This window comes from Erythrolamprus reginae, chromosome 1 (assembly GCF_031021105.1).
Source record: "Erythrolamprus reginae isolate rEryReg1 chromosome 1, rEryReg1.hap1, whole genome shotgun sequence".
NCBI classification, from domain to species: domain Eukaryota; kingdom Metazoa; phylum Chordata; class Lepidosauria; order Squamata; family Dipsadidae; genus Erythrolamprus; species Erythrolamprus reginae.
This window is the reverse complement of record NC_091950.1, coordinates 347,243,102-347,256,594: the sequence shown is the minus strand read 5'-3', so window position 1 is coordinate 347,256,594 and position 13,493 is coordinate 347,243,102. Positions and strand designations below refer to the sequence as shown.

General features: G+C 41.2%; 1 protein-coding gene across 1 annotated transcript in view; it reads left to right on the top strand.

Moving 5' to 3' along the window:
- MRPS18A (mitochondrial ribosomal protein S18A) overlaps positions 1–13,493 on the top strand; it is a 39,008-nt gene that overhangs the window by 24,015 nt on the left and 1,500 nt on the right. The window contains exons 4-5 of the mRNA XM_070734199.1: positions 1,588–1,711; positions 4,037–4,100. Of these exons, the coding sequence (XP_070590300.1) occupies positions 1,588–1,711; positions 4,037–4,100 (188 nt within the window). The remainder of the gene's footprint in view (positions 1–1,587; positions 1,712–4,036; positions 4,101–13,493) is intronic.

Sequence of the window (13,493 nt, the reverse complement as noted above, 5' to 3'; positions counted from 1 at the left end):
ATGTGCGTGGGCCAGCTGGTCTTCAGGTTTCCGGGGCTCAGGCACATGCAAAGATCAGCTGGCTTGCACGTATGTGTGCGCCGAAAACCAGAAGAGCATCTGACAACCACACATGCCCGCATAGGTTCACCATCAGGACTATGGAGTTTCCTGCCTAAGCAGGGGGTTGGACTAGAAGACCTCCAAGGTCCCTTCCAACTATGTTATTCTGTTTATAACAAGTGCTTTAACAGTAAATGAAAAGAATACATCAGAAAAAATAAAATATAGAGTATGTCATTGCGATAGTAAACAGTTATAAGATACATATAATTATCTAATGCAAACAGGCAAATGTATTCATTTCTGATGCACTTAGATAACGATCATGCTTTTTACTTGAATTTTGTAAAAATGAATCTTATATTTTATTCTATTTATCCATTCAAAATGTACACCTGTTGGCAATCTGACTCAAAAATAGTAAGTGTAGGAAGATCTTCAATCCATTAAATAAATTGGCCGTATACTGTATTTATCTTTCTAAATGCTCTATCGTTTAGTTGCAGTAAGGGCATGGAGAATCCATTTATAATATCCAGTTGTCAAATTCTGCACTAGGCGTGTAGTTAAGAAGATTTTATTAATACAAAAATAATACAGTGAAAACTGAAGATCTTGCTCCTAGTAAAGCTCTCACACTTTTGGCCATTTGTGGCTTCATGTATCTTTGCAGTTCTAAGCACCATCAGGGAATCATTTTAGCATAGTGTTGGGACACTGTCCATAACTGTTGGTTTGGCAATATATTGGTTGCAGGTGTTGCAGGTGTTGCAGATTGCCACAAAAGGGAGCAAGAGTTCACATCTTATTTCTCTGGAGTTTTCTCTGTTTTTCTTTGTCTGGCTACTCACTATTATGTTTGCTCTGCATTTTCTCTGCAATCTCTCTGTATTGTAGTTATATATTATACCTGAAATATGTTTAAGCTTGACATCTTTGATGATTATGACAAAGACAACTGGTAAGAAAGACTATGTACTTGGTAATATTTTGATTGTTAGTCTGACTTATTATGTGTATTACTTTAGACTGTTTACCTAAATATGTTATTTATCAAAGTAAACTTTAATTCAAGTTAGTATAGTGGTGTATGGCTGAGTAGTTACGCACAACTAATCTCAATGTAAACTTTTCTGTGTGTGCAAAACTTTGGTAAACAAGGATTTATCTGCTTATACATTAACACATAGGGAGCAAAGCAAAATATCTGGTAGTGATGCACATATGCAGAAACAATCAAATTGCTAATTTTGTAATGCTTTTCAGAAGCTTTTACATCTCCATCATTTGTGAGCTTAACCGATTATTGAAACGGGTGTCCAAGTGCCGCCTCTATGTTGGTTGAGGCAGGCAGGATTCCCTTGGGTACTATTTGTTGGGGGTCAAGGGAAAGGGAGGGTTTTGCCTTCTCTTTCTGCTCAAGATCCCCATGTACAATTGGTGGACCACTGTGTGACACAGAATGCTGGACTCGATGGGTTTTGGCCTGATTCAGCATGGCTCTTCTTATGGTACTTCTGGATTTGTTTGTTTTGCTTCCTTTAGGACGTCTTACTGCTGAGTCAATTCATAAACTCCACAGGAGGGATGATATCTCGTTTGATCACGGGCCTTTGCGATGAAGAGCATGAGAAGATTTCAGTGTGCGTGAAAATGGCTCACCGAGCAGGTAACTACTATCGGTTTCCTCGTTTCTCTTTTGTGTGTATAAGAATCACTGAGGGGGGGGAGATGAATCTTAGTTTCTCTAAAACTTCTCTAAAACTGATATTTACTAAGAGTCAGGAGTGGGCTCCAACTTACCTCGCTGCCAGTTCGCTTCCTCCCGCACCACGTGGCAACGCCTCATGGGGGCACATGTGCTTCACACGCATGTGCAGTGCCGAATTTTTTTTTTAAGCCAAAACCAAGATGGCTACACATGCACAGGCCTTCTGCTTCTGTGCATGGGCAGAAGAAAAATCCCCCCCCCCAATCCAAAAAAAGATGGCAGTGCCCACGGACCAGCAGTTCCGTGATATCATTGTGATATCACCAGTGGTTTGCTACTGTTCTGTCGGGCTCTCTGGTTGATTCCTCCCAACAATTCACAGGTACAAATTTCAGACACACACACACGTTTGAAAATTTAAAACAATGTTCTTTATAATGAAAATTCACTTAAACTAAACCCTCTTTTGGTATAGCAAAGAGCACTCGTCTCCAAACAAACTGGTAATTTGTACAAGTCCCTTATCAGTTCTGTGATACTTAGCTTGCAGCTGTGAGGCAATTCACAGTCCTTCTTCTTTCACAAAGTGAAACACATTTTGCTCTGGTTTAGTTTCAAAGTGGGGGGAAATCAGAACACAAAAGGTCAAAGTCAGTAAAGCAGTCACGAAACACAAGGATCAGATAATCCTCCACAATGGCCAAACCCACAGGCTGCTATTTATAGCAGCCTCACTAATTACCACAGCCCCACCCAACCACAGGTGGCCTCATTTTCTTTGATAATAATCTCTCAGTTGTTGTTGCCTATGCATCGCTCTCCTCATGCGTGGCTGTATCATTAACTCTTGCTCTGAATCCAAGGAGGAGCTGGATAATTGATCTCCTTCTGATCTGTCTGCCCCACTCTCCTCCTCCCTGTCACTCATGTCTTCTTGGTCAGAGGAGCCTTCATCAGCATGTGGATGTCTCCCCCACATCCACAGTCCTTGGGGCAGGAGCTGGGCCAGAGCTAACCACAACACCTACCAGTTCAGGTGAACTGGTCCAAACCAGGAGGAATCCACCTCTGCTAAGCGTTCTTTTGCTGCTTACAACATCCTCGCAGCAGAGCTTCAGTTCTATTAAAAATGATAGATAAAAGATAAAATACAAGAACTAGTATAAGGGCAGACTAGATGAACCGTGAGGTCTTTTTCTGCCATCAATCTTCTATGTTTCTATTGCTTAAGGTTAAACTGTGATAGAACTTTGTAGCCATTGTGCTATTGGATACATTTAGCCATCCATAGCAAGATACATCAGCAAATGGGTTAATAAAATAGACTCTGTGCAAGAAATGCTGTTAATCCTGTTAGCTCCAGAGTTACAAAGCAAGCTGAGGCAGAGCTCCATTGTGCAAGATATAAGGAGGCAAAAAGTTAGGGACCTAAAGGTCAGCAACATTTTAGGAATCAAGGTACGTAACTGAAAGTCAGCAACATTTTAGTAATAAATGGAAGCAACAAATCTGTTGGACTGTAGTATCTGTACCAGTAATGGTGAAACTATGGCAGAGGTGGCACGCGGAGCAATATCTACTGGCACATGAGCTGTTGCTCTATCTCAGCTCCAACATGCATGTGTGTTCCGGCCAGCTGATTTGTGGCTCACATAGAAGGTCTGAGAGGACATTTTTGGCTTCCAGAGAGTCTCCAGGGGAGTGGGGAGGGCGTTTTTACCCTCCCTGGCTCCAGGGAAGCCTTTGGAGTCTGGAGAGGATGAAACACGAGCATACAGGGTCCACCAGAAGTTGGGGAACAGGCTGTTTCCGGCCTTCAGAGGGCCTCCAGATGGCGGGAGAAGCTGTTTTCACCCTTCCCAGGCATTGAATTATGGGTATGGGCACTCGTGCATGTACGATAGCACTCGCCCATGTTCTTTCGGCACCCAAGGAAAAAAAGGTTCGCCATCACTGATCTATACCAAGATATACTTGTCTTATAAGCCACCCTGAGTCTATGGAGATGGGTGGCCTAGAAATCCAAATAATAAATAATAACATTCTATGTGCTAAATCAAAGTGCTACAATGTCATCAACCTACTATCCCATCTGAAATAACCATTTGCCATCTGATTTGTATGGTTTGAAAATAAACATGATAACAAGATTTCCATTTATTGGAGATGAATGGATAACTGAATTTGAGTTCGTAACGTTACACATGTACTAGAATTATTTAGGAAATTGCTAATTTTTTCCCCCTTTCTCTCTACCCTCCCACCCTGCCACCCCATTTTTAGGTTTGCTGCCAGATCACCAAAGCCCAGTTCCTGAAGGTTTTGTTCGCAGACCTAGGCGTAACAGGTCAGGTGCTCTTGACTACTAAGTGGGTGAGGGAGGGGAAATTTTTAGAATCCTTAGAAGTGGACCAAAATCAACAGTTCAGCCTATGATCACAATCGAGCCCAAAATTTCCATCACTAAGCAAGACAGTTGTTAAATGAGATTTGCTCCATTCTACAACCTTTCTTCCTACAGTTGTTAAGTGAATATCTTCACTTAACAACCCCATTCTACAACCTTTCTTCCTACAGTTGTTAAGTGAATATAGAGCGCTGGTGAGACCACATTTGGAATACTGTGTTCAGTTCTGGAGACCTCACCTACAAAAAGATATTGACAAAATTGAACGGGTCCAAAGACAGGCTACAAGAATGGTGGAAGGTTTTAAGCATAAAATGTATCAGGAAAGACTTAATAAACTAAATCTGTATAGTCTGGAGGACAGAAGGAAAAGGGGGCACATGATCGAAACATTTAAATATGTTAAAGGGTTAAATAAGGTTCAGGAGGGAAGTGTTTTTAATAGGAAAGTGAACACAAGAACAAGGGAACACAATCTGAAGTTAGTTGGGGGAAAGATCAAAAGCAACGTGAGAAAATATTATTTCACTGAAAGAGTAGTAGATCCTTGGAACAAACTTCCAGCAGACGTGGTTGGTAAATCCACAGTAACTGAATTTAAACATGCCTGGGATAAACATATATCCATCCTGAGATAAAATACAAGAAATAGTATAAGGGCAGACTAGATGGACCATGAGGTCTTTTTCTGCCATCAGTCTTCTATGTTTCTATCTGCAGTCGTTGAGCGGATCATTCGATCATTAAAACAATTCCAAGCTTCCCCTTTTGCCTTTGCTTGTCAGAAGACAGGGGAAGATTATAAGTGGTGGTCACATGACCCAAGGGCGGTGCAAGTGTCATAAGTATGCACCAGTTGCAAAACATACAAAATTTGATCACGTGACTCCGGGAATACTGCCACGGTCGTTAAGTGTGGAAATCAGTCATAAGTCACTTTTTCAGGTCAATTTTAACTTCAAATAGTCCCTAAGTAAATGGTTGTAGGTTGTGTATAGCTTAGTTTATTAATAGATTAGTAGATCATGCAATCGTATCAATAAAAGAAAACAAAAATACATGATCAGGCTCTGAGATTAAAAAGGTAAAAGAAAATACAGTTAAAAATAAAGATGAATATTGGACGGCTGCCAAGAGGCAGAAGCAGATTTTTTTTCTTTTTTTCCTCCTTTAAAGCTAATGTGTGATTGATTGATTGATTGATTGATTGATTGATTGATTGATTGATTGATTGGATATACCTGTATATACCGCCCCTCTCCGAGGACTCGGGGCGGTCTTATGGTCTGGTGCGTCTTATAATGCAAAAAATACAGTATTTTCAAGAACATGTTTTATGTGTATAGACTGCATTTGTATATCTATAGACCCTGTTTAAAAAGGATACCTACTTCTCTTTAGGATTGCTTTTATCACATTTTCTTTCTTGGCTTTCATTAGAGCAGTGATTTTCAACCTTTTTTGAGCCGCGGCACATTTTTTACATTTACAAAACCATGGGGCACATTGAGTTGGGGGGGGGGAAGGCGGCTAAAAAAATATTGGACAAAAAAATGCTCTCTTCCTCCCTTTCGCTCTATTTCTCTCTCCCTCTTTCTCTCCCTTCCTCTTTTTTTCTCTCTCCATCCCTCTTTCTTTCTCTCTTCCTTCTTTCCTCTTTTTTGCTCTCTTTCTCTCCCTCTGTCTTTCTCTCTCCCACCTTCCCTCCCTCTCTTTCTCTCTCTCTCTTTCTTTCTTTCTTTCTCTTGCTCTCTCTCTTGTTCTCTTTCTCTCTCTCTTTCTTTCTTTCTCTCTCTTGCTTGCTTTCTCTCTTGTTTGCTTTCTCTTTCTTTCTCTCTCTTTCTTTCTCTCTCTCTCTCTTGTTTTCTTTCTCTGAGCTTCACGGCACACCTGACCATGTCTCGCGGCACACTAGTGTGCCCCGGCACACTGGTTGAAAAACACTGCATTAGAGGATTTATTAACTCGCGCACTAATTCTACTGGTCTGAATTCAGCCTACTAGATGAAGGCAGCAGTGATCAATTCCATTCCTTTCCCCATGGGACAGAAATAGAATGCAAGCCAAACAATTTAACAAACTGCTGCATAGTTCCTAAAGAGAGATTTAATTCTGGTAGCTCCTACATCTTTTCCGTCTCTTTCCTTTGCTTTCCCAGTGTAACATAGAAACATAGAAGTCTGACGGCAGAAAAAGACCTCCTGGTCCATCTAGTCTGCCCTTATACTATTTTCTGTATTTTATCTTAGGATGGATATATGTTTATCCCAGGTATGTTTAGATTCAGTTACTGTGGATTTATCTACCACGTCTGCTGGAAGTTTGTTCCAAGGATCTACTACTCTTTCAGTAAAATAATATTTTCTCATGTTGCTTTTGATCTTTCCCCCAACTAACTTCAGATTGTGTCCCCTTGTTCTTGTGTTCACTTTCCTATTAAAAACACTTCCCTCCTGGACCTTATTTAACCCTTTAATATATTTAAATGTTTTGATCATGTCCCCCCTCGCAGACCTGGTGGGTGGGAAAGGGAGCCAGGCTGGAATAAATTTGGTAACGGGATAAAACAAGGAATTGCTTTTTGAAAGTGACAGAGCATTAATGAACTGCAAAGTTTTTGGAACAGTGAGTAGAACTGGTAGGACAGGGCTATCTTGGCCGAGGCATTTTTAGGAACACTTCTCCAACTCATTGGGATGTTGTCTCTGTTGACTGCAGAGAGAAAATGTTTCATTCTTGGACGATTGCAGTATCTCAACTAGGACAAGAAGGTTGTGGATTTGGCTGTGTGCCTACCCCCCCACCTGTGCCTCCCACAATGATTTCTGGAACAGCCAGCAATGCAGAGAAAGTGGATGCTTTTAAAACATTTTTCCCCATAACTCTTAGGGTAGTGTAACACACTACTCAAACAGCCACATCCTATATTCAGAGCAGCCTCGGAAGAAGCAATGGTCTTCAAGGCACAGGACTCATGTTTGGAAATTTGTTTCCAACTTTGTTATGATTTTGTTTAAGTATCTGTCTTTGTGCTCTCTGCTCCCACTTGCACAATATACCTTCAAGGTAATCCTGCGTAGGTCAGTGATGGCGAACCTGTGGAATCACACGGAGCCATGTCTGAGGGCACGCGAGGCATTGCCCTATGTCAGCACTAGCACACATGTGTGCGCTGGTCAGCTGATGTTCAGCCTTCCAGAGAGAGGGGTAGTCTCTTTTTGCCCTACCCAGGTCTCAGAAAAGCCTCAGAGTCTGTTGATGGCAAAAACCAGACACAACGGGCCTACCGGAAGTTCAGAAATGAACTTCCTGAAGCCTGGGGAGAGCGAAAAACAACAGGCCTATCAGAAAGAAAGCCTCCAGAGCCTGTGGATGAGCGAAAATGGGCCTACCAGAATTCCAGAGGCTTCAGTGAGGCTTGGGCACACGCAAGGGAGGGCAGCAGGGAGGGCTGTGCGTGCATGGGGGGAGAGCATTGCATTATGGATGTGGGCACACGCACACACCCTTTTGACACCCAACCAAAGAAAGGTTCACCATCACTGGCCTAGGTTCTTGACACGGTAAAACTGAATCAGAGTGCTAACTTTCATGGCCTCTCATCAGTGGTGAAATCCATTTTTTTTTACTACCAGTTCTGCGGCCATCACTTGGTGGGTGTGGTTGGCTTGGTCGGTGTGGCAGGGGAAGGATACTGCAAAATTATTATTATTATTATTATTATTATTATTATTATTATTATTATTAATTAGATTTGTATGCCACCCCTCTCCGGAGACTCGGAGTGGCTCACAACAACAAAACAGTACAAATCCAATAGTTAAAAACAATTTAAAACCCTTAATAAAAAACAGTCATACATCTCATACAAACCATGCGTAAAGTGGAAACAGCCCAGGGGAATCAATTTCCCCATGCCTGATGGCAGAGGTGGGTTTTAAGGAGTTTGCGAAAGGCAAGGAGGGTGGGGGCAATCCTAATCTCCGGGAGGAGTTGGTTCCAGAGGGTCGGGGCTGCCACAAAGAAGGCTCTTCCCCTGGGTCCCGCCAGATGACATTGTTTCGTCAACGGGACCCGGAGAAGGCCAACTCTGTGGGACCTAACTGGTCGCTGGGATTCGTGCGGCATAAGGCAGTTTCAGAGATATTCTGGTCCGATGCCATGAAGGGCTCCATTTCCACCCCACTCTGGCCAGAGGTGGTATTTGCAGGTTTATTTATTTATTAGATTTCTATGCCGCCCCTCTCCGTAGACTCAGGGCGGCTCACAACAGCAATAGAACAAATCTAATAATTTCAATTATTAATCAAACATACATACAAACATACCATACATAAATTGTATAGGCCCGGGGGGAGATGTCTCGGTTCCCCCATGCCTGGCAGCAAAGGTGGGTTTTAAGGAGTTTACGGAAGGCAAGGAGGGTGGGGGCAGTTCTAATCTCCAGGAGGAGCTGGTTCCAGAGAGTCGGGGCTGCCACAGAGAAGGCTCTTCCCCTGGGTCCCGCCAAACGACATTGTTTAGTCGACGGGACCCGGAAAAGGCCAACTCTGTGGGACCTAATCGATCGCTGGGAACTACTCAAAATTTCTGCTACTGGTTCTCCAGAACCTGCTGGATTTCATCCCTGCCTTATTATTTAAAAATAATGGCAAGATGCATTATACTTTAATTACATTTAGGAAACATATTGTGGATGAGGTATAAATTATTCCCAGTATATATTTATTCTTCCATTTCTTCTTTTTTTAAGTAAGGAAAGCATTACTAAACTGAAACTCTAGTAATGGTTGCAGGAATTAGTGGTCTAAAAATACTAGCGGAATATGATTGTTATTGTTGTTGCTACAGTGCCAATTTTAATTTCCCAGCTTTTCTGCAAGATGGCTGGACAGAGTCCTGTAGCAGGACAAGAACTACTTGTGGCCAATAAGGGAGCAGAGACCACAAGGAGATTTGAGATACACAGGTTTATTGCATGCGGTTCAGAATAAGATCAAGGGACTTCTGAACAGTTATAAAACTGTCTCTTGGGAGTATTTATACATATGCAAAAGCGGAGAGTGAAATAACCAATCATATATCAAAGAGACAAGGTTATATGATGTAAAAATACAGAAACGAAAATTACAAATCTGAAAGCACCTGTGGTAGGCATAAAGAAGAACTTGTGGTTAATAAGTGGTTATATCCGTGTGAAGCTATATGCCAGTCTATTTGCCTAGAGTGCAGGTGACAACCTATCTTACACCATCAAAGCTATGTTCCTTTTCCTGAGTACATTTCTTGGTTACGCTTTTAGCACTACAGCTGTATCTCAACCGGGCACAGAGGAAGCAAAAGTATGTGAGCAAAGATTGCCCGATTGTCAGCACTTTAAAAATATCAAGTTTATATCAGATATGTAAGGGACAAAGGTCATATATGGAAAGAACATAGTTCAGGCAAGAATTGCAGTAATAAGTGAAAATACATATATCAGGCCATAGCCTAGCTTCCTCAGTCCTTCCTCCATGTAGGAAGGATAGAGAGCTGGCAACTAGCCAGGGTCACCCGGACAGACTCATGGCTAAGTCAAGATTTTAATCCCGTTCTCAACAGTAATAGCTGAACACAAAACCCAGTGCCACATTGACTATTTTCTCTCTCCACCAGCTTTCAAAAGTGTTGAACATTGTCCTCCCCTGAATAGGATGAAAACAAGAATTTTGTTCTGAAAACTTTCCCCGAATTGAAGGACAGGTCAAGCATACAGAGTGCGTGACTTCATGGGAAATTTTGCTGTACGTGTAATAATTAAATCTTTGCCTTAACCTGAAGGCCGTTCTGTGTGCTCATTTCCCCTAGGAATTCTTCTCATTATTCCCATGAGCGAGGAGACAAGTAACCCTTTGAGTTTTTTGGCTCAGTGCCCTGCCTTGATGAAGGTGTAGAGTTCTGGCTCTCTCCACTGGTAGTGGATGAGATGATGACTGCATGAAACCTTGCCTCGACACCCCTTGACCCCAGAATGTGAAAATCACACCACTGAAGTTTGACAGCAAATTGGCTAAGTTTCAGATTTTAGCAGGAATTTTCATATTGTTAATATCTTTTCTGGATTTTGGAGGAGAGGGGCAGTAGTGGGTTTGCGCATAGGCAACATTTCTGTGCAGAAATCTCCCTGGTGGGTGGAGTGTCCCCCCGTTGCTGCTACTGGTTGGCAGAACCGGGAACAGCCCACCGCTGGAGATGGGTAATATTTGAAAAAGATTAAATATACCAACTATCATCCAAGGGCCTGAAATGAGAGGGTTTTTTTAATGATGTTTGGAAACCACCCAGAGTTGCTTGACAGTGACACGGTGGAATAAATTTAATAAATAAATAAAATAATGTCCTTCATCAAATCACAACATAAATGTTTGTTTCACAGATCACTGTGCTAAACAATTAATTCCCTCACTATTGCTAAACTACTAAGGCAGCATTACTATTAAATCTACTCATCATTCCTATCATCCACCTCCTCCCACTTATGACTGGTATGACTTTAACTAGTTGCTTGTATCGTTATGATTTATATTAATATTCATTGTTTTCTGATTGCTTATTTGTACCTTATGGCTATCATTAAGTTGTACCCCATGATTCTTGATGAACCTATCTTTTCTTTTATGTATACACAGAGCATATGCACCAATGAGAAATTCCTTGTGTGTACAATCACATTTGGCCCATAAAGAATTCTATTCTATTCTATTCTATCTCACTGAAAGCCTAATCCAGTCCGAGAAAACACTGGACTCAGCTGAACGTTATAGGTTATACAAAGAGAAAAGGGTTGTGCATCAAAGCAGTACAGCATTCATCCCAGATTCAACATTGTCCTACCTGTTATTTTTCTAGCCTTCCCTATCTCCCTCTGCCAGTGTCCCATATTTACTGTACAGGAGTTTTTCTGTGTCATCATTGCACTATTCTAGGATTAGTTTTATTTATATATGTACATGTGTGTTATGTATGTGTACACTTTTGAGATCAGGCAACAGAATTTCATTTTTAATGTGTGCCAGTGTGTCCACATTAAAAAAAATGTGAATAAAGGTCCATCTATCTATCATCTGTCTGTCTGCCTGCCTGCCTGCCTGCCTATCTGTCTGTCTGTCTGTCTGTCTGTCTATCTATCTATCTATCTATCTATCTATCTATCTATTCTTTAAAAGTAATTTAAGAACTTTATCTGTTGTTATCCCAGTTGTATAATTTTTAGATTTTATTATATGTCATATATCCAACATCTGTTTCCCAAAGCTGCAATAAAATTATGTCTAGACTATATGGAGGAGATCAGCACCTGGTAAATTACGTCATAAAAATAATACTGTGGTGTGTGCATGTGCTGTAATAGGGAAGTTAATCTGATGCCATGCGTTACAAATTCATAGTCTTATATGAAAATATAATAAGGAAAGCTTATGTAGAGAATACATCTCTTGAAGATAATGAAAGATTTAATATGCCTTATTTTTACTACAAAGGCCATAGCATGGTTATTGAATAACTAATATTTTCAACATGAAAAAATTATTTCTTCAATTCCTTGTCTATTTTTTTACATTTCTGAACATTGTAGCTATTTCAGTGTCCTTACAACTTAAGCTATTATTTACTTGACAGCTTTATTTCCTTTATTTGACAGCACCAGGGAGCAAAACCTTCTCTGGAATCTTTTGTTTTGAAAAGTGTTGGAGCAATGGGAACATTTTTATATGTTCAAAACAGCTTGAGTCTACTGGGATTTTATTACCATTTTGCACATCCTAAATGGGCAAAGATACAAATCAGTTTTACACAGCTCCATCAAAAGCAGTTCACATTTCATGTATGCATATTATCCCTCACCGGAGAGTCATATGTGCAACTTTATTGATCACTTCCTTGTCTGCACTGTTGCACTTATCAAGAATATTTTGTTAAACTGAACTGAAAATTCTGCAGGGGTGAAAAAACCCTTGAGAGCAAAATGCCGTGATGATTCTAAATGGACATATTTCTGGTTAATCTTGCCTTCAGAATCAATCCACTTACTATAGAGCAGAACAGAACATAATATAATTCTTCATTGGCTAAGTGTGATTGGACACAAAAGGAATTTGTCTTTGATGCATATGATCTCAGTGTACACAAAAGGAAAGATATATTGGTCAAGAATCATTAATCATGAGAATGATTGTCACAGGGTACAAATAAACAATCAGGAAACAATATAAATCATAAGCATACAAGCAACAAGTTACAATCATTTAGTCATAAGTGGGAGGAGATGGGCAATAGGAACAATGAGAATAGAAATAATAGACTTTGTTGCTTGTGTCCTACAATTTATATTGACCGATTCCTAATGTGATTTGATTGCTTATTTGTACCCAGACTATCATTAAGTGTATTATGATTCTTGATGAACTTACGATTTATATTGTTTACTGATTGCTTATTTGTACCCTGTGACAATCATTAATTGCCATGATTTAATGATTCTTGACAAATGTATCCTTCCTTTTATGTACACTGAGACAAATTACTTGTGTGTCTAATCACACTTGGCCGATAAAATGCTATTCTATTCTAATAAGACTGAAGTTGGCAAGTGCATTGCAATAACCTTGCAAAGTTGTTGGGATGGTGGTGTCGCTCCAGTTCCAATGGTCCTTGGATGAAGTCGATTATCTGGGCCCTCAACAGTCAGGATTCAGGCCCAACTACAGCATGGAAACTGCTTTGGTCGCACTGATGGATGATCTCTGGTGGGCCTGGGCTAAGGGTCCTTCCTCTAGCCTGGTGCTTCTTGACCTCAGCAGCTTTCGATACCATCGACCATGGTATCCTTCTGCGCCAGCTGGAGGGGTTAGGAGTGGGAGGCACTGTCCTACAGTGGTTCACCTCCTACCTCTCCGGTTGGTCACAGTCGGTATTAGCGGGGGGTCAGAGGTCGACCCATAGGTCCCTCCCTTGTGGAGTTCCTCAGGGGTCAGTCCTCTCCCCACTGCTATTTAATATCTACATGAAACAGCTGGGTGAGATCATCTGAGGGCACGGGGTGAGTTACCATCAGTACGCTGATGATGCTTAGCTATACATCTTCACCCCGTGTCCACTCAGTGAAGAGTGGAAGTAATGTGTCGGTATCTGGATGGGCGTTAACAAGCTCAGACTCAACTCTGACAAGACAGAATGGCTGTGGGTTTTGCCTCCCAAGGATAATTCCATCTGTCCGTCCATCATTTGGGGGGGACTTTTGCCCCCCTCAGAGAGAGTCCACAACTTGGGTGTCCTTCTCGATCCACAGCTGAC